The following is a 21,981-nucleotide window of genomic DNA, read 5'->3' as shown; positions in this document are numbered from 1 at the left end:
ACTCAGATTTGTACCTGCCCTAGGACAGCAAGGTGGTCTGGCCATGTTTAAATGCCTGCAGACCTATTCGTATCCTTTTTGCCACAGCTTACTCAGAATCAGTGACTAGATGAGGTTGTTTGGTTCCTGGGGCTCAGCTGCCTGTAAAATTCCCTAGCAAGCATCTATAAAGATAGCCCAGTTCCATATATACTTTCACATTTTGTTTTTTCCTCTCTGCATTTGATGTTTTGTTTAGTCAATTATTTGTTGTTTGGCATCAGTGTTTTGTGGTACATACAGATACAAACCGTGTGTGTCCTGAAGTTTTTACATTCTGAGCACACAGGATAAACGGAGCTGGGGACTTTGGGTTTGGGGTTCTTTAGTTGCTCTTTAGATAGCTTTGTATTATTTGGCTATTACCTTGTACATAGTTCTTTTTCTGCCTTGGAAAGATGTGTCAGTGGAGCATAATTCTTGTTTTAGATATGCTGCACTGAATAATTGCCCCTAAGAATATGTTATGATCTCAGCAGTGAAATAGGTTGCATTGTTCTTCGTCTGTCTCTATCAAACGTGGTTTGGAGCCTCCCTGAGCTGAGGGACACTTGCCAGCCTGACAGCTGGACATGCTTGATAGTCACCCTCAGTCTGGCTAATAGGGCTGCTTTTCCAGATTAGGAAATTAGTTTGATCAGGAGCCCTACTTCCAAATGGGGCAACAGGTTTAAGCTTCAGGAAAGGATTGTCTGCTCCCGTGTTTCACTTGGTGAGCAGTACTGTGTGCAGGAGAACAAGGGATGTAATCTGAAAGTAGCTGAAATCTGACATGATCCTTCCTAACTTGTAGTAGAATCCCTCGTGTTATCAGTGTTGAAAGCACTAAATCTGTGTTGGCTGTCTCTGACCTCCTGACTTGGGTTACTGGATGCAGAGACACCTCAGATGAGCAGTGATGCCAAAAACACAACTGTGTTACTGAACAGCTCCTGTTAATCTTCTGGCTTCTTGTTCTTACAAGGCCGGAAGGGGAAACAGTGAAACACGAGGCTTTCTTCTGAGTTCTTTTTTTCAGTCATCTGAGTTGTTTGAAATCATTCCTGTTGAGGTCAGTGGCAAAACTTTTCTTTTGTCAGTTCTGGATTAGGCCTGAACTGTGCACCCGTTTTGACAGGAGAAATCTGAGAACACACTATTGCTCTTCCCAGATGTTAGGTTTTGAGAGGGGATGAGCTGGGGGGAGGGTTGCGTATTGCTAGCCATAAACTGATTTTTTTTTGCAGGAAGTTGCTGTTCTTTGAGGCCAAAGATAAATACCAAAATGTAAGAAATTTCCTGGGCCTTGCCTTTCAGTTATCTAATCTTGTTCTTTTCAGACTTCTTAAGACACGCCGCTATGTGCAATGTTGTTTTAAATTGTTGGCTTGTTCAGTAACCTTTTTTACACTGCCTTACAATATGATAAAAGACATCAGTGTTGAAACCAGTAGCACATCATTTTACACTTGATCCAAGAAGATAATTCATTTTTTCATAGTGTTATCTGCCCACAGAATGCCTTGCCACAGGACACCACACTGGAAAGGGCCTCAGCTGGATAGAAAACAGTCTGCATAGTTCCATTGCAAACAATTTTAGTATTTATCCTGGATAGGATGCACATAATTAATCCTCATAATGTTTCAGGGCAGTAGCTTTTCCCCTAGGATCCAATATATGACACTAAAAATAGATTTAACACTCTCTTTTCATTGTGGGAGAAGCAATTTCACTTTTATCTTGATGAATTACATGCCCAGTAATCTGATCAGAGTAGCTCTTCAATTAAAAATCTGCAGAGAGGCTGGGGAGCAGAAGTAACTGTTCATCTCCCCCCTTTTATTTAATTTATGTCACTTTGCAGTCAGGTCCTTTCCCCAGTTCATTTTCTGCAGCTGCATTCCTCTGCAAGTAACAAGTCCTTTGGCTGTAAAGTCAGAATAGAGGAGGAGAAAGGCGGTGATGTCTACATCATTTTATAAAGTCATCTTGATCTTATCTCCAGCCCTTTCCGCCCAAACTCACCAAACTGTGCTGAGCTGAGTGCCTATAAATAACCCAGCTGCTGTCGTGCAGAGATGGGCAGCACTGAAGCAGAGGCATGTCTGCTGTGAGCAGAACCAGCGCTCCTGCTCTGGCCTTTCCTGTCTGAGCTGGGAGCTGTCAGGTTTTCTATACATAGAGCCTGGCAATGACGGAAACCGCTGCTCAGAACGGGGCAGGGTAACCTCTGCAAGTGTTGCCTTTCGGTAAAAAAAAAGAAAGCAAAAAAACAAAAAGGGGGTTTAAAAGAGGAATGGAGGAATGCATGTCTTGTGCAGAGGTGAGTGAGTCCAGCTGAGGTGAGGGAGCAGGTGGGAGCGGTGGGAGCTGAGGGAAAGCAGAGGCGTTGTTTTGCTGACAGTTGCTGTGCTGGTGGGCTGGGCAAGTTTGGCTGAAGTGATGCTGCCTGAGCCTGGGGTGTATAAGGGCTCTGGCTGACCCCAGTTTAACCATAGCTGTAAATAAGCATAGCAACAGAGCTCTGACATCTCCTCCTGCAAGCTGCTGTTTTTTGATCAGCCTCCTGGCTGACTTGATATCTTTGGGCTTTTCATCCCAGGAGTCTTCCCCAGGATTTTTAGTTCCTCTCTGATTTTGGTTCAGGGCTTTTCAGACTTCAGTAGCTGCTTTCTCTGTCTCATTTTTAATTTATATGTGGTTTTCTTCCAGGGAATGCAAAAATCACTCCATGTTTCTGTCTTAAGCTGGAGAATCTCCTGCCGCTTTCCCATTTTCTTCCCTGTAAAAAAATGAGCTGCAGAAATGTGTGATTGCTTTAGTGTGGTAATTTGGATGCTGGTACTTTACATTTCTCTTTGATACTCAGGTGCTGGAGGTTAAATTAACTTGTGAGAGAAATATTTATTTTAGTGAGTTTCCACAGAGTTGGTGAGTGCTGTTTGTTCCATTTGACAGATGGGGGATGGAGACACAAGTGAAAATTGCTTTATTGGGAACTCATAAAAAGTCCATGGCAGAGTAGGAGCATGAATGCGTCTTTCCTGGTTCCAGATGAGTGCCTTCAGCTCTGGCCTTGCCTTCAGGGTAGTTTCGGCAAGGGATGCTGTTTGGTCAGTGTTTTCACTCCATTTTCTCCTATGCTGAAGCTTCAGCTAAGATGCCGTCTGAATTTTGGATTATTGACGTAACACCAGCTCTGAGATGGTTTAACATGTTTGTCCTGTGAAAACAAGGGCCAGGATGCCTTTCAGTGACTGATTCAGAGCTGTGGGGAGCTGGTGTGGGAAACAGCCATTTTCTTATAGGACCTTAATCCTCAGTTGTGCATTTTTGTTTGCTCATTTCATTCTGCTGGAAGTTCTGTGGAGTTTGGCAATTCCCAGTTGAAGCAGGCACACTCCGTTGGTGTTTGCCTGAGCACTGGCAGGTATTTCTTCCAGTATACTGGTGGTTTTGGGAAACAGACCACTGGGAAGCATTGAGGCCTGGGGTGTGCTAACCTTGGAGCTGGCAAGGGCCCAGCATCCAAGGTAGATGATGTTCTTGCAGGAGACAGGGGAGCTCTCCCGCTTTTCTGTTTCCCAACACAGTAGGGGAAGATGGTAGTGGCTTCTATATCCGACAGCTCTCTTTAGGATCTGGTGCAATGTGGAGCCTGCTCTTCCCGGCTGATTTGTGAGTAGAGGCTTCACCATGGTGGTCCAGACCATGTGATCTCTCAGGGCAGTCTGAGGATAGCTCAGTCTAGCAAAAGGGGAACATATATTGTCAGACGGATGTTTCTCCTTAGAGTCAACGTTTTTTTCGAAGTGGTTTTTGAGGAAGCTTTGAGCTTGGCGGGGGCCAGCGTATGTGGAGCGTATCAAAATTCATTCCAAAAACTAAAAGCACACATTAGAAATATATATAGCGTTTTAAAAGCAAGTTTAATGCCCTGGAAAGAACTTCTAAAATTAACTAAACCCTATGGATCAGTAAGAGTATTTATTTTATGTGCTGCAGTAGCATGGTGGTGTCCATTTGGTGCTCTTTGTGAATTGATACTTATCAACGACCTGACTGTTACAAACCTGAATTCCACTGAGACCTCTGGTATGTTAAAGCTGTGTCATTTTCCTGGCACCAAGATACAGAATAACCTGTCTTACAAGATTGTCGGACCGTTTGTGTCCTGTGTTTTAACGGAGCGTTTTTTGCATTGGGCTCTCTCAGCAAGAAGTAGGTTCCTGCAACTGTTTTGGGGAGAGAAGTAGGTTTCTTGTGGTACCAAGGCATGACATAGCACTGCTTGTAGCTCCTGGACAGTATTTACAATGAGGAATTTGGAGTTGGACTTTCAGCCCTGACGTTTTTGCCTTTTGTCTTTCTGAGCTGCAGTTTTTGAGATTATTTTCATGTAGCTGTTGGTATTCAAACCTGAATGAAGTGCATGTGGGTTAAATCCATACTCCCACATATGCACAGTATATGAACAAGCATATGATCCCGTGTATGCCGGTATGTCAGTCTAGTTATAAAGCAGTTAAAGAAAAAAAGGCAGCGTGCATAGACAGTTTTGGCACTGCGGCCCTGGGAAATGGCAGCTGGCCAGAGAGTACCGAGGCAGGGCCAAGACTATCTGAAGAATACCAAATGCTGATGTTGGATTTAGCTCCTCCTTTGCACTGGTTTCGCTCTTCACCCCCTGGGCTTGCAGTTTGCCACCTCTGTGCCAGGTAGATGCTGGTTCACAAGGCACAGCTGGAGGTAGACACAGATATCCTGGGTGTGTATGTCCTGGTAATCAGATGCCAATTAAATGAAAGGTGCAATTACCTGCAACTGAAATCTGACCCCGGTGAGTTTAACTGTTACATTCCCTGAGTCACTGTTAGATTCGAAATGCTCATTCAGTTTTATTTATCTTCTTTGGTATCGTGATAGCACTGGAGACAAGGGTGAAACCGCACCGCAGTGTGGCTTGTGTGTTCAGGAGAGTTTTATCTTGTGAAGGCTGCTCAGTTTTGCTGAATGAATCTGTGAAACGCTTCCAGCAGAGGGCACTGAGGTTATTGGTCTCCAGCTCCAGTTGTTTCCCTTCGGGTGTGTGCTGGGGAAGCAGAAAATGTGCCTGTCAGTAAAACCTATGCTTCACCCCTCTCTTCTGATGCTTTTGTAGACTGTCATAAAAGAGGGGATGCTGATGAAACAAACCAGCTCCTTCCAGCGCTGGAAGAGACGATACTTCAAACTGCGAGGACGAACGCTCTACTATGCAAAAACTGCTAAGGTAAGGTGCTTACAGCGCCTCTGAGGCCAAGGAGGGAAGTCATTAGAGGGGCTTGCAAGGCAGATGGGTGTCAGTGGGGAAGCAGCCCTCAGCAGAGAAAAGAGGCTTTTTAGGCACCAGTCTTCAGGCTTTGTAGCTGCTGGAAGATCCCTGCATTATGCCTCACGCTTGGAAATCCTTGGTTTTGAAGTGAAGCATCATGTGGACCTGTGATACTGATTTTTCCACATTTTTTCTCCCTTTGGTGCATGTTAGTAGGGAATGGAGTCTGAATCAATAGAAAGAAGAGAATACAAATGAAAAGTGAAAGCGCGGTAGACAAGCGAGGCAAGAATTTATCAAATCAGAGTTGCTATGCATCTGGTTTAGTATGTTGATAATCAACTAGATGTAAAACTGCCTACTTTCACAGAACAAAGCCTACACTTATTTGGATTATTTTTAAATAATCCTTTAGTAAAAATAAAGTCATTGTGTTCCTTGTCTGAAGACTGGCCAGAGTGATCCCCAGCGTATGGAACTAGACTTCCAGGTCATTAATGTTGTTGGTGCTGTGTCTTTCCTTCAAATCATAAAAGGCTGTGATATGGAGCATGCTAGGCAGACTCCCTTTGAGTCTGCTGTTTAAACAATGGATTCAAGAATTTATTGAGATTTTGAATTTTTTCTTTCCAGTCCATTATTTTTGATGAGGTGGATCTGACAGATGCCAGCGTAGCAGAATCCAGCACAAAGAATGTCAACAACAGCTTCACGGTAGGACTTTTTGCATTGTTTTCTGTTCTTCTTGCATCTTTTCCCGACATCCCATCTCTTTTGCAGGGCTGAATAACCCCTGAACAATCTTCACAGCATTTTTTATGAAAAATAAAGAAATAATAAACTTACTTTTCTTTACAATATGGTAACTCATATTTGTGTGCGTTGCAAATTACCTCAGGTTACTATGTATTGTGTTAAGACTTGGAATTCAGGGATTCTCTTCCCTGTAAGCTAAGAGGGTTTGATAGAACCTGTTTGCACGGTGGGACAGAAAAATTTGTTCTGCTGAGGGAGTTAGAGGTGATGTTCTTGTTTATGCTGGAGATCTTGCTAAAGGAATTTAGTTTTTCCCATAGGCATTAAAATATGTAAACTTCTTTCTCTGACTTGGTGTGTGTCTGTGTGTGTGTTTATATATGCATGCTATATATAGTGGGAAAGCAAAAGGAGGAACAGAAAGAAATAGCACAGAAATAACTGTGGGATTGGTTCAGGATACTCATTAGATGTGGAATGTGTGCTAAGTAGTTCCAGTCTGGAAACGTGGTGGTGTCCCTGCTTCATTTTCCCCAGGCTCAGGAACTAGGGGGAAAAATGATTTTATTTCTAAGGTGCAGGTGTTCTGCAAGCTCCAATTTGGGGGAGCACCTGGTGTGCAGAAAAAAAGCCATTAATGTCAGCCCTGTAGGGTGAGTGTTGAGCTGGTGAGCAGCAAACCTCCACAGAGCTCCTGAGGGGCTCAGAACAGAGGAGAAGGAGGCCCTGGGGAAAGGAAGTGTTGCTCTAAGGCAAGGTGAAGGGAGGAGCCATCCAGGAGGAGGGAGCAATCCCTCCTGGTCCTGCAGATGGTGACCAGCACTGTGCAGTGTGCCTTGTGCTGCAGCAGGAGTGATCTGCTGCTACAAACATCTGCCAAAGGGCATTTCTGTTGTGTAGCTGTAGCTTTTGGCTTTGCAATGCCTGTGTCCAGATAAAACCCCAACACCTTCCCAAAGCTTGAAAACACCTTCTATATCCATAGTTGGACAGGTAGGAGGCAGGCACATCTGGGTATGGTAAGTAAGTATTGATATCAGGTGTCAGTGTGAGAGAGCAGAGAGAAGGTCTATGCAGTGATTTGAGTAGGGGATATGTTTTCAAGAATGTGGTGTTATTTACCTGTTAATAAAGCATTTTATCCTGGATCTTGCTTTGGTTTTCTCAAATATAAATAAAGACTGATTTTTCAGGTGAGTGTAGTGTTACTGTGCTGCTTACTGTTGTAGTTGGGGAAGATCTAATGTCCATCAGGAAGACTGCGTTAGGGACAGGAGGAAGAACTGTATTTGCTGTCTCAGATTGCCCCATCCGAGTCAAAGATTGAAGAGTTATTTCCAAGACTCTGGTCTCAGGCTCTGCCAGTCCCTGCCTTACCTAGCTGATAAAAGGTAAAGGGTTACCTTGAAATTCAAGCAGGTACAGTTTACACTGTCTCCAGCTGAGCAGTGTATCATGGTGCTTAGGTAAATTCAAGAAAAACATATTTCCTCTTAATTTCTATCTGCTCTTTCTATCGTGACTTATGGAGGTGCCTCACTCGTTTACCTTGAGCTCTAAAAACACTTAGGACATGAGAAGGTGGCCTTGTCTTGCTGCTGTTTGCTCTGTTACATCATTGCTGTCAGTGCTTTGGATTCCTTGAAGTCATGCAGTTTTCTGTTGGTTTTCTTTGAGACCACTGCACTGTGCTTTGTATCTTCCTTTCTAAAATACAGAGTTCTTTGATGCATTTTTTTCCCTGTTTCAAATCAGTGGGTCATATGATTTGAGTTTTTCTCCTAAACTGAAAATATATAGCATTTGGTGTTTAAGCAGAGTTTTTGATGTTCTGGTTTTCTTTTTGGTTTTCTGTTTTCTTCAGACCTCTTGGAGGAACAATGTGTATCCAAAATAAAGAGGTAATAAGAGCTGACCAGTCAGCAGAGCAACTTGAAAGTGCCTTGAGGAGCATGGGGAGGCAACATCATGAGAGGAGAAAAACAGAGCATAAAGCAAGGAAAGGTTGTGCTGCATGGATAGAGGAGTTAGGTTACAAAATAGCTGCCAGTAAACCTTTTACTTAGGACCTGACAGGTAATTTGTTTGCTCTCAGCAGGAAGGAGAGCAAGAAAAATGAGTTTCAAGACGTGGACCTCTTCCTCTGAAAAGAAGTGTGTAATAACAAATTCCGCTGTGGTTTACTTGGTTGATCTTGCATAGATTTCCTCAGTAAGTGTATCCTGTTTGCAATGGGGACACTTTTCAGGACTGCTACCCAGAGTTAATGGATAGATGACTATGGAATGGGCTGGGACCATGTGACAATGGGGCATTTTTTAGCTTACAGTGTTGTAGAGCTCCATTCCCTGATGCGTAATGAAAAGCTTTATGTTTAGCTTTGTTCCTTTAGGTCAGGCAGTGAGGCTGCAGATGTATTTACCAGGGAGCCTCTGGGAACAAATCTTATAGCAGCTTCATGCCAGAGCTCTCTTCTCTCATTAGGCCTCTAGGTGTTGTGTTTGCTGGTTCTGTCTCTGTTGCTGTTCTCTGCCATCTCTGTCCCTGAGTCAGCTGTCTACAAGGTAAGTTCTTCTGGGATGTCTGAGCTGTGACAGTCTGGGCTTTCCATGTACGATTCCTTAGTACATGGTGCATGGGTCTCTCTCCAGCCTTTTCCTAGAGCTGCTGTCTTGCACAGGGCCTTAGAGGAGATCTGCTGTGGCACAAATGCAATGATGAGTATGTTGTCCTGGTAAGTTCAGAGCCCTTTGTTTCAAAGAGCAGTCAACTTTTAGCCTGGACTCTTGTCATCAGTGTGTGCTATTTTGTATTCCTAACAAAACAGAAATCAGTAGCATTAGATGGGTGAGATCAGAGTCTGGCCCTGATTTCTGAGCACTGCTTTCTTAGCCATATCCTCAAAACCTCTTGTGATTTCTAAAGAGCAGATGGTTTGGGATCATACCGGGTGCATTGGGTTTTCCTAGTGAGACTTTAGCTCTTTCCATGAATAGTTTTTTCTTGGACAGTGCAGTTTTGCCATATTGTGACTTATTAAGGAGCCCGCATGATGGACTAGCCTCCAGTTCTGTGAGGAGCATTAAAACAAAATTTACAATGAGAATGAGTTCCATACTTGAACCTGGAATAGTGTTTTCTCAAGATGATGCTGGGAAGCCTAGGTTTTACTGATCTCTCTGTCTCAAAATGATATGCTTTCCCTGTGTCGTGGACCTGAGCCATCCATCATGCATGTCCTCCCCTGTGACACCTGCTAGGTCTGGGGGACACCAGTCACTCTCTTGCCTGTTGCTCAGGTCAATGCTTTGCCACCACAGCTGTCCCCTCAAAAGTCTTTGAAAACACTTTGGCTTGTCTCCTTTGGCCCAGTTTTGTGTTTGTATAGTGAACAAATTCCTCCTCAGGCTGGTGTGTGGGCTGAAGATCTGCTCTTTTCTAGAAGGTGCCCACTGAGTTAAGCCTGCTACCTTCAGTGTAATTTCTAAAGTTACGGAAGTGGTTCCTTAACAGCTCATTGACCCTTTCCTGCTTTGTGGACAATTTTATACCTTGTATAAGGATAAGGTATGTATTCTTTAATACTAGTAAAGAATGCCTGTCATCATCAAGAGAGGGCCTGGAAAGGACATCATATCTTCCCAGATACACATTTGGTGTTCCAATATGATTGTCACATGGTGGTTTGGTAAATGTTTTCCAATATTGCTACCAAATGGTGGTGTGGACTTTCACCCTCATTCACATAACATGAATTACAACATTTACTTCTTATCTCATCTGATTCAGAGCTTTGAGATCCCAGGAGAAATATCCTCTGTGTGGTGAGGGAATTTTGTGTAGTTTGGTTTCTTCTTTCTGATGCTTTGGTGAAATGGAAGCTCATTCAGAGCATGTTTTTGAGTGCCAGGAGCCATGCTAGTGACCCCTCCTCCACTGTTAAAGCTCTTCACTGGAAGAGGTGGAGCTTGAGCTCCTGAGCTCCTGTAAACCCTTTTTTTGTTGGGAAGTACCTCTCAGCTCAGCCGCAGACAGGAAACAGCATATTATTACAGTCAGCGCCTGCCTCTCCACTTCATTGCCGTCAGAAGGAAACTTATCCCAGCTCCTCCTTAAGCAGGCAGCTAATCAGCTTGTGGCAAGGGGAACATAGCTCAGAGAGACTGACCACAGACGAGACTAATCCTATTAATTGCATGTCAAGCAATCTGTGTAGGTTTTTTTCTGAGGGAGTAGGCTGCTCTGGACACTAGTTTAGAGGAAGATTGGACGTGAAAGGTAAGAGCAGGAGTGTGAGTTGTTTGGATTGAGCACTGGGAAACATGGCACCTGTGCCGGCACAACAGATATCAGAAGCTCAGATTCTTTGGAATACATTTGCTATGAGCTCTTGATCTTCAGGTGTTCTCTCCTGAGTGGATTTATGTAGATGTATTCTCTAGAAGAGGAGTAATTGAAGTGTGCCTGTGGTGCTGTTGGAAATGCTGCACCCAGTTCAGATATACTGTTTATTAACTGATGATTCACCCTGTCCAATGTCCCAGGAGAGAGGAAGTATTCAGGTTAGAATAATACCTCTCTTACAGAGCACTTGCATGACTGCAGGCAGCAGTGGTTGTGGTGGGCTGAGGAGCAGGGAGTTGCTGGTGCCCCTGAATGAGAGAGTGCAGTCATCTCTGAGAAGGAGTATGGATGTCATTCTCCAGCTGTATGGAAGCCTGAGGTGTGCTATCATTTATTCATATTATAACCTTGTTACTTAGTACTGACTCTATTCAGCAGCAAACTTGCCAGTCTCTGTCTTGTGAAGTTTTACATTACTGGTCTCCAGAGTGTGTATTTTTGCTGTATTGTCCCAGGGCTTATTGATGCTGTGGAGAAATAGCATGAATTTTCATTTCTGGGTAAGTAACCTTTCCTATAAGCAGAGGGCAAAGTGTTTGAACTTGGGTGAAAAATCAAAGCGATGACAGTCCTCCCTGATGGGGAGAGTATGTTGTTGATGTTTGCAGTTCATTCACAATGAAGTGAAAGTGCCTTTGTCTCTTCATGGTTTTGTGTCAAGTTCAATTATTTGTGTGGGTGCTTTTAAATTAAAATATATCATTTTCAGCAGAGAAGGCAGTGAAGTCTTCCCTGAAGAGTTTGGTTTTGAAAGATGATAGTGCTGCTGAAGCTACATAAAGTTTGCTGCTCCTGCCTAGCACAGGAGCTGTGTGTCTGTGAGACACTGTTGGAACAAGAGGAACCCAGATCAGCCAGATCAGAGGTTGGTTGTGCTGGTTTGAAATACAGGCTTCGAGAAAGAGCATGTCACTTGTTTTTTATTAGGAGAAAAAGTATAAGAACTTTCATTGCAAGCTGTTTGCAGGAAGTCATAGTTGGACTTCAAGCTTCGGCTGATAGAGATCAGGAAAATCTGCGTGGTTTGACACTTGCACGGATTCTCGGAACTCCCCTGTGTGGTCTCAGCCCTCTGAAGAAAAGGGAGTTGAACATATGCTCCTGGGAGTCACCGGGCTCCCTAGCAAGGAAGAGAATTTTCCTCCCCTGCTTTCTCAACAGGGGGTAAAGGGACCCAGAGAAAAGGCATCAGCTGGGCAAAAAGACTGATTAATCCAGCGACATAGTGACACAGGCCAGTCCCAGGTGTCCTGAATTCTCACAGTCATGGATTGCCCTGTTAATGTTTGGAAAAGGGAAAGATTAGAAAAGAGGGACTCCTGAACCAGGATGGTGCTTTCTTCTTTGTTTTTAAACCCTTGTCTCTAAATCGGGCAAAATTGGAGCACATGTTGGAAAATTCAGTTTTTGCTGGGGGTTGTTGTCTTTTCCACACCCATGTGTGTACACATTCAGGAATTGTACACTCTTTGCTAGTGCTTGTACTGTTTATATTGGCAGCTGTCAGAATTTCCTTTATAAGCAAGTGAAAAGATGAGTTGAGCTGTATGTTGCCGTGTCTAGAATCACTCTGCTGGTTTTCCACCTTCCTTCATTAAGTGCAGTTCAGTCCTCATTTCCTGTCAGAACCGCTGCAGTTTCAAAATACTTTGCTATTTTAGTAGTTTGTAATTCAGACTTCAGTGCAGTTTTTTTTTTCTCCTTGAGAAAAGGCCCTTTGGTAAACAGACCATTCTGAGTCACAGTTAGTCAGTGAAAATAGTCATTTAAAATCCTTTCATGTCAAGGATTTTTGGGGCTCTTAATCCTGCCTCCTGTGGGAGCTGGTCATTAGTCTGCTGTCACAAAAGAAGGAAAAATCTGGGGAAAAACTACCAAAAAGAGGATAAACATGGAAGAAGAGTTAGAGAGTCTGGAAGAAGTTGCTGTGGGTGGAGAGATCTGGCGATTGCTACTGTATGTTTCAGAGTGACTCAAAAATATGCGGGAGGTTTTGAGAGAGATGAAACTACTGTAAGAAGTTAGACTGAGCTTTAACTGTTTTACTGTGGGACAGGATAACCAAGGAGCTGAAAAGTGAAGGAGACTGTGAAGAGCTTTTGCTTTCCTAGAGGGAAGTTTACAGCTTTGAAATCATGTCTGCCCTTGTGCCTGAACACTGGAAGCTTTTGTTTGATAATCTCTTTGCTCTTTGTAACTGTCATGCTGAACTGGGGTTTCACCAGCCTTCCTGAGCAAGATTGCAGCTTTTCAGCATCTTCTCCCCTTCCGGGTGGGGGCACAAAGGCAGAAGAATGTTGGTCATTTGAGAATATGTTCAGCTTTACACAGAAGCTGCTCTAGAAGGAAAGGGCTCCTTTTTATGCAGGGAGAGGCTTGCTAGCATAACTTGCAGAAATGCTGCCTCCCTATTTTTGGTGCTTGTGATGGTGCATGAACAGGACTTGTCTTAGCCTGGTGGCCCAGTGTGGAAAGCTCCTGGGCTCATCAAGCTGTTGAAGGCTATTAATTTCCTTTTGTGCTAGCTATCAGCCTCCGTTCAGCACTGCTGAAGTTAGGGGGCTGTGAGAAGCTGCTCCTAACAAGAAACTCTCAGTAATAGGTCATTTTCCTACCACTGATAGGATCATTTATTCCCCAGTGCTGTGATTTACTGGGTGCCAGCCTTGCCATGTGGGAGCCCACTGAGACAGCAGCTCTGCCACTGGGGTACAGTCCTGCCCCTCTGTTCTTCATGGGTTTGCTTCTGTTTGAGTGAGTGGGAAGCTTTCTCTGAAATATCCTTTACCTTCCTAAATGGGCTGCCCTTTCTGAGCAGAGTGGTTGTGTTTAGGAACTCTTCCTCGCAGGACTGTGTCCTTTGGAAAACAGATAAAGGGATGCATGTGCATCTGCTGCATGACGTGGAGGGTGTGTGGGTCATGGAGCTGGGCTAAGATCCACTCCCGTTGGGCACTGCTCCATCCTTGGAGATCTCTAGGGATTAACAGGCCTGAACTACCAGGAGAGTTGCATTTCTCACCTGCTAAAGGTGGCAAAAACCTTGCATGCTCTAGCTTTTGACGTCTGTTAAATTGTTGCTAAGGTCTTAAAATCCTCTTCTTGTCTGTGCTCCTCTTACCAATTGCCAAGAATAGGAATGTGCCTTGTTTAGGAACAGTTTCCAGAAGCCTGTAGGAATGTGACCCTGGTATGAGAGATGATAATTTTCCCAGGGATAACGCTCTGTCTGGTCTGGTTTCCCGCTGCAGCATGGGGGAGGATAGGGACTGGGAGAAATCCCAGCTGGAGGGTCAGCACGAGTTGAACTTGACCCGCGGCACAGCACAGCGCAGCGAGTGCCAGCGCTAATGCTCAGAGAAGATGCACTGCTGCCCTGGCTCAGGAGGGACAGATTGCAAGGTGCGTGAACCTAATAATGTAAAAATGGTCCTAAAGAGACCACAACACGTGCTGGACCTGCTTTCCTACAGAATTGAGCTGTCCTGGGTTTTATAGATTGAAAAATGAAGGTAAAGCAGCCACATGGAAGTTGGGGATAAAATAGCCAGTTTATTGTGAACAGAGATTTGGGCACTTACGGCTTTGAGGAAAATCTTGTTACTGCTATTTTAGAAAAAAGGGAAAGGAATTTGGCACAAATGTAAGAACATTAATGGCTTGTTTTATTTGGTGGAAATGAGAGTTTCCATGGCTGGAAGATGGTCATTTTAGCAGGAAATTAAGGTCTTGCGCTACAAAAAAATATATAAAACTGGTGCATTTCTCCAGTGTTATATAAAAAACTACTTTGTCTTTCCCATATCATCCAGGTTTTGGGGAAAGAGAATTGGTGCAGTTCTAGAGAGCTCTAACTGACCTCTGCAGTGAGTTAATGGGTTTGGGTTTGTTGGCAAAACTGGGTGAAAGCTGAATTGCAAAATAGAACAGGGCTGTAGTGTGTGGAGGAAGGCAAGGCTTGGACCCTCACGAGTCTTTGATACTCTTATTATTGCTCTCTTCCGAACTATAGAGACCTACTAAAGTCGTACTGAGTCACTGCCTAAGGCTTTGCTGGCCTGATGCTGAGCTCCAGGTTGTTTCAGAAACAGACATCACTGAGACAGGCATTAAGGATTTTAAGTGTTATGGACTGGTTTGAATATCAAATTTGTGTTTTCTTCTCTCTTTTTCACAGTCTTCTTTTTTGTGTATTTGCTGAGGGAGTAGCACTTGCTAATCCACAGTTAATCCATTTTGCCCTGTGTGAGTTCAGTAATTGTGTTTGAAACACAGTGGGTTTGGTGGTGTGAGAACCTTGCTGATGGATCCAGGTGAGGTGTTTTACTGTATTCCATTGTTCATTTCGCTACTGCTGTCACTGAAACAGGAGCTGAAGTGGAAGAATGGCTGGGACCTCATTACACTCTCACCCAGTTTTCCTTCCTGAGTCTTGGGCTCTCAGGATGCCAAGATCATTCACCACCATACAGAATAGACACAGCAGTTAGCTACAGGTGGGGTTGGTTTCCCTACCTTTGCCACATGTGATCAAACTGAAGGTTTTTCAGCTTTTTTTTTTTTTTTTTTTTTTTTTTTTTTTTTTTTTTTTTTTTTTTTTTCCTAGTTTCTAGGTCTCTAGAGCTCCAGAAATTCCTGTTGTCTCTATACTCAAGTCATCAGCTTTTTGGAATAATGCAGGATCTCTTAGGGGGATTTATGGCTAGCACCTTTGAATGTAAGTCTATATCGGAACAGGATATGAGTAAAAGGAAGCAGTCAGAATGAGCAGGTGTTCTCATACCCCCACTTTTGGCCATTCTGAGAAATGTACACATCAGGAAAATTATATTTAGCAAAGTTCGATGTCCCTCCACCCCATCTCCCCCCGCAGTGTTTCTTTTGTCAGCTCTGTGATTGGGCCAGTGTGATCTTAACTTGCTTTGCCATCTTTTGTGGTCACTGAGCTCACCAGATGTACTCTGATAACAAGCAGTCCCAGGGCATGCTTGGCTAGACTGTCACTTTATTGCTGAGAAGTTTCTGGGCAGCCAGAAAATGCCCCAGGGGAGTAGAGATGATAAAGTTGTCTTAGGTGGCAGCAAGACAAGAGAATGAAATTTATGCTCCAGCTGTTGGGGAGGGGAAGGTTGCTCAGTACAACAAAGGGTGAAGGATATCAGATTTCTGTTTAAAATCTGGTCTAATATAGGAGTCTTTTTTGGACTGCTTTTTGAATCTGATTATTCACAGCTGTTCATCAGGGAAGGACATCCAGGGACATTAGTCCATTTTTAGAACATGAAATGAGGAATTTTCTTTGGTTGGCTCTGTTGTTTGTTAACTGGCTGGATTTGAAATGTCAGTAAACTGGTGTTAGTTTTGGACAGAGGAGTGTGGGTCAGCATGAGAGGTGGGGGTTAACAGCTGGTAAGAGGGAATGGGCCATGTAAGAGAGAAAAAGGAGATAAACCTTAAGAATTTTCAGTGTTAAGAGTGTATGTTTGCACAAGAGAGCCAATGAAGGCATGGTTATTTTCAGATTTAGGTTTTTTTAGATTAAGAGTGGGCAAGCTTGAAAATTGAGAATTTCTCTAATAGGCTTGAAGTGACTCATGGAGGGCACATAACTACTTCCTGGGGACCTGACTATCACCCCCATTTCTGCAAAACCTATTTCCGGGGTTTCGTATGCAGTGAGAAGTTCATAATTAACCTGTATCCTGATTTGAAATGTTTTTAACCCTTCCTGCCATTCCCATGTGCCCTTATGATTCTACAGGAGTGATTAGAGAGATTGGCAACCTTTTTTCCCACCCATGACTGTGGTCAGGATTAGGTGTCAGTCATATCTCCTTGTAGTGAGCGCTGGACACTCAATTTCTACTAACGAGCAAAATCTAAAGAATCACACCCAGAAGTTCAGTAGCATCTAGGATCAAAAAAGTTTTTAATGTTCACTTTTTTAGGCAGAACAAGCACTTTTAATTTGCATAATTGCTCATAACTAGATAGAGTTCCGAGCTGTTTGGAGGCAGGAAGGCTCAGAGTTCTGCCAATCCCCAAACAAGCCAAGAATCTATGAGATTAAAAATAAATCTGAAGACTTTTTATTGGTTTTGGGTTTTTTTAACTCCTAGTAAGGCAGCCCTCATCCTAACTCAGAAGCAGTCAGATCGTTGTTTTCATGCTCTCCGTTTATGAGAACAAGAGGTCACTGGATGACATTACTGCTTTGTAAATTTAGAACAAATAAAAGGAAATGCTACTTCACCTAGTGCGTCGTCATCCTGTGGAATATACTGTTCCAGGATGTTAGTTAAAAGCTGTAGCTGGAGCATAAAAAAGTAGCTGGACCATGCTCATTTGTAGCCATGTTCACCAACAGGGATAACCAAGAACCAAGCCTTGTGTTCTGGCATGTTGGCTCATTGCAGCTGTAGCTGAGAGTAAACTCCTGGGCTCCTGGCTGGGAAAGGACAGCTTTCCGGGGGAAGGTTGGTGTGGCTTCTTTTGAGGTGATGAGAATGATTTTATTTTTGTGCAAGATACTAAACTGATCATCGCTCTTGCCTGGACAGCGCAGTGTATGAGCAGCCTTGGCCCTCTGTCAGTATCCTTCAGCAGGTGGATGTCTGGAGCTGATGTAGCTGGTTCAAGGAGAGGGAGGGAGCAGTGGCAGGAGGAGTGAGAGCTTCTGTTGCTCAGCCCAGTGCACACGTGCTGCCCAGCAGCCTGTGCGGGAAGGAGCCGGCAGCTGCTGCGCTACAGGGCAGGCACGAGGGGCTGCTGCTCCCCAGGTACCCAGGCTGGGCTGGGGGGTGTGGGCTGTGTGAACAGCAGAGCTGCTGCACTGCTCTGCGCAGGAAGGGGCCCTATTAACACGTTTCTGGATTCCTGATTGTCCTTGTAACTGTAATACTGCTGCATAATAATGAGGAAAACAGGTCTGTATGGTTTCTTCATTTCCCCAAATAATTGCTGCTCTAGTTACATTACGATCTTGTCTGTCCTTCGTAGTGAAGTCTGAATTGTCCCAGTTTGTTCTCCTTAGGAGAACAAACTTTAGCTTGCTCCTTAGGAGCAAGCTTTTTAAAGAGGTTTATTCTTTTATTTCCTGTCTCTGGTGATACCAATAAATCCCAGTGCAAATACTGCTTTTGAACTGACTGATGGGGAATGTTCTTCATATATTTATCCTGCACAGTTACATTTTTATTTGCAGTTTTGTAGTTACACAATAGACCCTTTATTTTAATTCTGTGACTCTTTGTCTGGATGTTTCATATATGAAAATCTTTTGATCTCTTTATTTATCCTCTTGTCTTTAGAAACTTCCACTTTGTTCTTTGAGCAGAGGGTTTTCTAACACTCAATGTGGGGATTTTTAAGATGATGCAGTAGGTGACTTAAGAAAGAATTAATGTTTTTCTATATTGGATGATCTATCCAATGATCCAGGAAGTCAGTAGGCTCAGAAATTAATTCTTATCAAAGGAATGTCTGTATTTCTGTATTTTATGTCAATATTTTAAATTTCTTGTCTTCCAGCGTGATTAAAAACTATGCTATAGTTTGTATTTTCCTTCTGTCCCCCGAAAAAGGCAGAAAAATAGGGAAAGGGACAGCAGTAGGAGTGTTCTGAAGATGTTCTTCCCCAGTGCTCCAGAGCATGCCAGTGACTCAAATGAGCTGATGGTTCCTTACAGAATTTGGCTGGTTTTACAGCCATGAAAGGTCCTTGGATTCTTCATCCTAGGATGTTTGGACTTTATATGTGCTACGGTTTATGTATGCAACTATAGATGTTCTTGGCCTTATTACCAGGAAGAAAGTGAGGCCCAGTGGTGTCTGAACAAATTAGCTAACCTTGATTTTTACTTCCAGGGAAAAAGCTGCCTCCTCTTAGCAGGACTGAAACATGCTCCTTGTTCTTCTCTAACTTCACACTGATTTATGCATCAGTGTTTCATGCTCTGGAAGAAGTTTCTCTAGGGTAGCCATTCTTACAGAGCAGAGTTTTTGATGAAAATACATTTAACTAAACGCTTTCCCAAGGAAGAAGAAACATTGCTGTGATTACCTTCTTTTGAAATAAAATTTTTCAAAGCTGGAAATGTTTAAAGGAAAGTGAGGGAAGAGAGAAGAAGTTCTTCAAAATTTTATTTTTAGAGTAGTATAAATATTTACTTCTTTGTGCTTACAGCTGATACAGATCAGGTCGTTTTGTCCAAGATAGAATGCTCCAAATGCTAAAATTGTGTTTCTAATATGAATGGCCAGTCCTTTCTTTAAAAAGGGTTTTAGCTTCTTTCATTGCCTACTTGATGTGCCTGTAGCACCGGTTTCTAGATATTGGTCGTGCCTCTGGGTAAGGTGGTGTTACTGCAGGTGAATCTACAGTCTGTCAATGAAAAGAAATACAGTTTGAAAGTTGAAGACCTTAAGTAAAGCAGAACTTTCGAGGTGTATCTTTTTTGTTGACATTACATGCTTTTGTTGACAGTACATCCTTTTGTTGATATTACGTATCTTGGCAGATGCTCTGAGGCACTTCAACATCAACTAAAAGTTTGGTGTTCAACTTCAGAGGCTTTTATTTTTAATCTGTTTTGTGAATGGTGATGAAGGAAGTGAGAAACAGACTGGAAAACAGGGATAGCACGTATTGGAGTGATGTGTGTGGGTGTTTTAGTGTTCATTAACAAAACTTTGGCTGAATGGTTGGGTCTCAGAGTGACAGAATCCTAGTTTATTTTAATCCGTTCTTTCAGATGTTAGGTACAATTTGCTTGAAAAGCAGATGATGTAGACAATTTTTTTCATGTATAATATGTAGAGGGGTGCAGGAGAGTCTGGACTGCTGGAAATTTTTAGAGTTGACATAAAAGGGAGCCTTTTGATTTTTATTAACAGTGCTAAACCTTATGCAGCTTTTCTTAAATCCAGGCCTTGCAAACACTTCAGTATCAGTCTAATTTAAGTCAGCTTGATGGAAATCAATGCAGACGTGTGCACAAAAAGACAGTGAGATAACTACACTGTGGGGAAGAAGGGCTTCTGTCTTAGGAAGAATAAAGGTTGATATATAGTCAAGTCTGGACTCCAGCTGAATGGGCAGTCCTGAGAACAGCATAGTCCTCTGGAAAGCAGAGAGCTTTTATTTCTCTCTGCTGCCACCAGCTGACTGAAAGAGAGGGAGTTGGTGGCAGAGAACACAGGCACCTGGTGCCTCCCTGGGCAGAGGGAAACTTTAGCCGCCCTGTGTGTCTTCTGCTGGTTTGTTAAAATACTGTTTATTTAACACAGGGCAACTAATGCATGGGAATGCAGGGTACAAACACACTGAGGATAGGGTTGGTAGAAGGGGGCTGACTCACCACAGCCTCAGGCTGATAGGGGAACATTTGTTAGAATATCTTTTAGGTATGTAGAACAAGCCCTCAGGAAACATGAGGGTTCAAATTGCTTATTTTGTTTCATTTCTCCCCTCCCCATGAGGGAGACAAAACAGATTGTCATGACTAAACAAATTCTTCGTATGATATTGTAGAGTATGTTATCTAATTCATTAATTGCTAGAAACTGGTATACTATGCTATTAACAAAATGTCTTAATGTTCTTACCAGTTTTAAAAGTACAGTAAGTCCTTTAAAAAGACTTATGCAAATTCTGCACATAATTACTCCTGCTGCTCTGTTCTTGATCTGTGTTGTCCTGGTATTTAGGTATGAGAGATTTCTTTACTCAGTTCAGTATTGGGAATGACAGCTGAAATCTCAGTGGTTCTGTACATTGAGGAAGAAGTTAAGGTGTGCTATGGTGGAAGAGAAATCTGGTTCAGAGGTGCAAATAACTTTCATTGTGCAGCTCTGAAAATAGCTTCAACAGACTGCACTAGTGGTAAGGTGTTCTCTTGCTGTCTCTCACTGACATGTCCACTCCTCGTTTTCGATCTCTTCAGATTATCACTCCATGTCGGAAACTCATCCTTTGTGCTGATAACAGAAAAGAGATGGAAGATTGGATTGCAGCACTGAAGACTGTACAGAACCGGGAACATTTTGAGGTAATAGAAAACTGCGTTCCTTTGTATTCTGTGCTTCCTCTGCTAAATCACAGCTTGTTTTGAGAGTCAGCTTCCAGTGAAGATAATAGAAGTCATTTTATTGACTCTAATGGGTGTTAGGACCTTCTGTAAAACTGATCCCAAATACACTGAAGTGATTCTTCAAAGCATGTTTGGCTTTGTATATGCTCCCTTGGGAATTTGGAGAGAATTTTCAGAGCATGGATAGGTTATGAAGCAAAGTTCCCCTCCTACTGCCTTTTCATTTTTCCGTTATCCTCCTTGCCCTAATTCACATTTTGCCTGCTTGGTATTCTGCCAGCTCCAGTGCATCTCTCTGCTTCCTGGGGCTGAGTGAGACCAGCACTGCCACCACAAAAAGCTGTCTTGTGTTTTTCCCGCTCTCATACTTCTCTCCCTTATGTTGGCACAAGCATTTCTCCGCTACACAGCGAGCCAGGTGGGGGAGCTGATCTTTCTGGCAATTTAATCCGACAAAAAATGGGGATAAATTCTCCAACAGATAAACTCTCCAGTTCATTTCCCTAGACACGCTTGTATTACCACAAGGATGAGAGGTTTTGCAGGAGCTGTAATGAAGGTGTGGCTTCTTCAGGTAGTCTTTTTTGCCTTAGAGATCTTCTTGAGTTTCAGCTAATGTGTATAAACTGCATGTGGCCCACTCTTTCCTGGTAAAAAAGTGTTCTGTTTCTGCTTTTTCTGACTGCTTCATTCAAGTCTTCAGAGAAAAAGAAAGTCTTGTTGCTGTACTTTAGACCTTGCTGTAATGCATTTCTACCCCCAGTCTACCCAGTACAGCATGGACCATTTCTCAGGGATGCACAACTGGTACGCCTGCTCCCATGCCCGGCCAACGTACTGCAACGTGTGTCGGGAGGCCTTGTCTGGGGTCACGTCACATGGGCTGTCCTGTGAAGGTAAGTGTGCTCTCCTCTTCTGCCTGGGGGGGAACAGCCTCATTTTAGTTTTGTTTTTGCCCATATACCCAAATACTGCCATCCCTTAGTAAAGTCACATGTCTGCAATGAGCAGATGCACACTTCTGAGGTATCTGAGAGAATATTCGTAAGAAGACTCCTATTCATGAGAATAATTGTACTTGTATCCACGTCCTCGTTAAATTTTTGAGTGCCAGGAGGGTTCTTCTTTCTCGGCTTTGGCTTAGCAGAAATGCCTGGCTGTGCACAGCTCATGCTTCTAACATGAATGTGGTGACACCTCTCCTGTGTTAAATGATGGAGGAGTGTGCAACTATGTAAATCATGTTGAATTTAACAAGGTGATCATTAAGCTTTCTACAAGCAACTGGCAAAAATGACAAGACAAGAATTAATAGCTAGATCAGAACACTTACAGCTGATCATTTTGGTAGTGCTAAGAGGGGATAGAGTGTGCCCATGCTTTCTTCTGGAGCCA

At 43.2% G+C, this 21,981-nt stretch overlaps 1 protein-coding gene across 3 annotated transcripts in view; it reads left to right on the top strand.

Moving 5' to 3' along the window:
• Positions 1–21,981, top strand: part of DGKD (diacylglycerol kinase delta) — a 58,089-nt gene that overhangs the window by 10,091 nt on the left and 26,017 nt on the right. For 2 of the 3 annotated variants that reach the window (XM_066194095.1, XM_066194094.1), the window contains exons 2-5: positions 5,183–5,293; positions 5,969–6,049; positions 20,440–20,544; positions 21,350–21,482. In XM_066194095.1, the coding sequence (XP_066050192.1) occupies positions 5,201–5,293; positions 5,969–6,049; positions 20,440–20,544; positions 21,350–21,482 (412 nt within the window). In that variant the 5' untranslated portion in view covers positions 5,183–5,200. Of the gene's footprint in view, positions 1–2,082; positions 2,345–5,182; positions 5,294–5,968; positions 6,050–20,439; positions 20,545–21,349; positions 21,483–21,981 lie in introns of those variants that run through there. The other variant, XM_066194096.1, reaches the window with a different exon arrangement.

Source organism: Chamaea fasciata, unplaced genomic scaffold (assembly GCF_029207755.1).
Source record: "Chamaea fasciata isolate MVZ Bird 193981 ecotype frontalis unplaced genomic scaffold, bChaFas1.0.hap1 SCAF_11, whole genome shotgun sequence".
Taxonomy (NCBI): Eukaryota; Metazoa; Chordata; class Aves; order Passeriformes; family Sylviidae; genus Chamaea; species Chamaea fasciata.
This window is presented reverse-complemented; position numbering and strand designations above follow the sequence as displayed.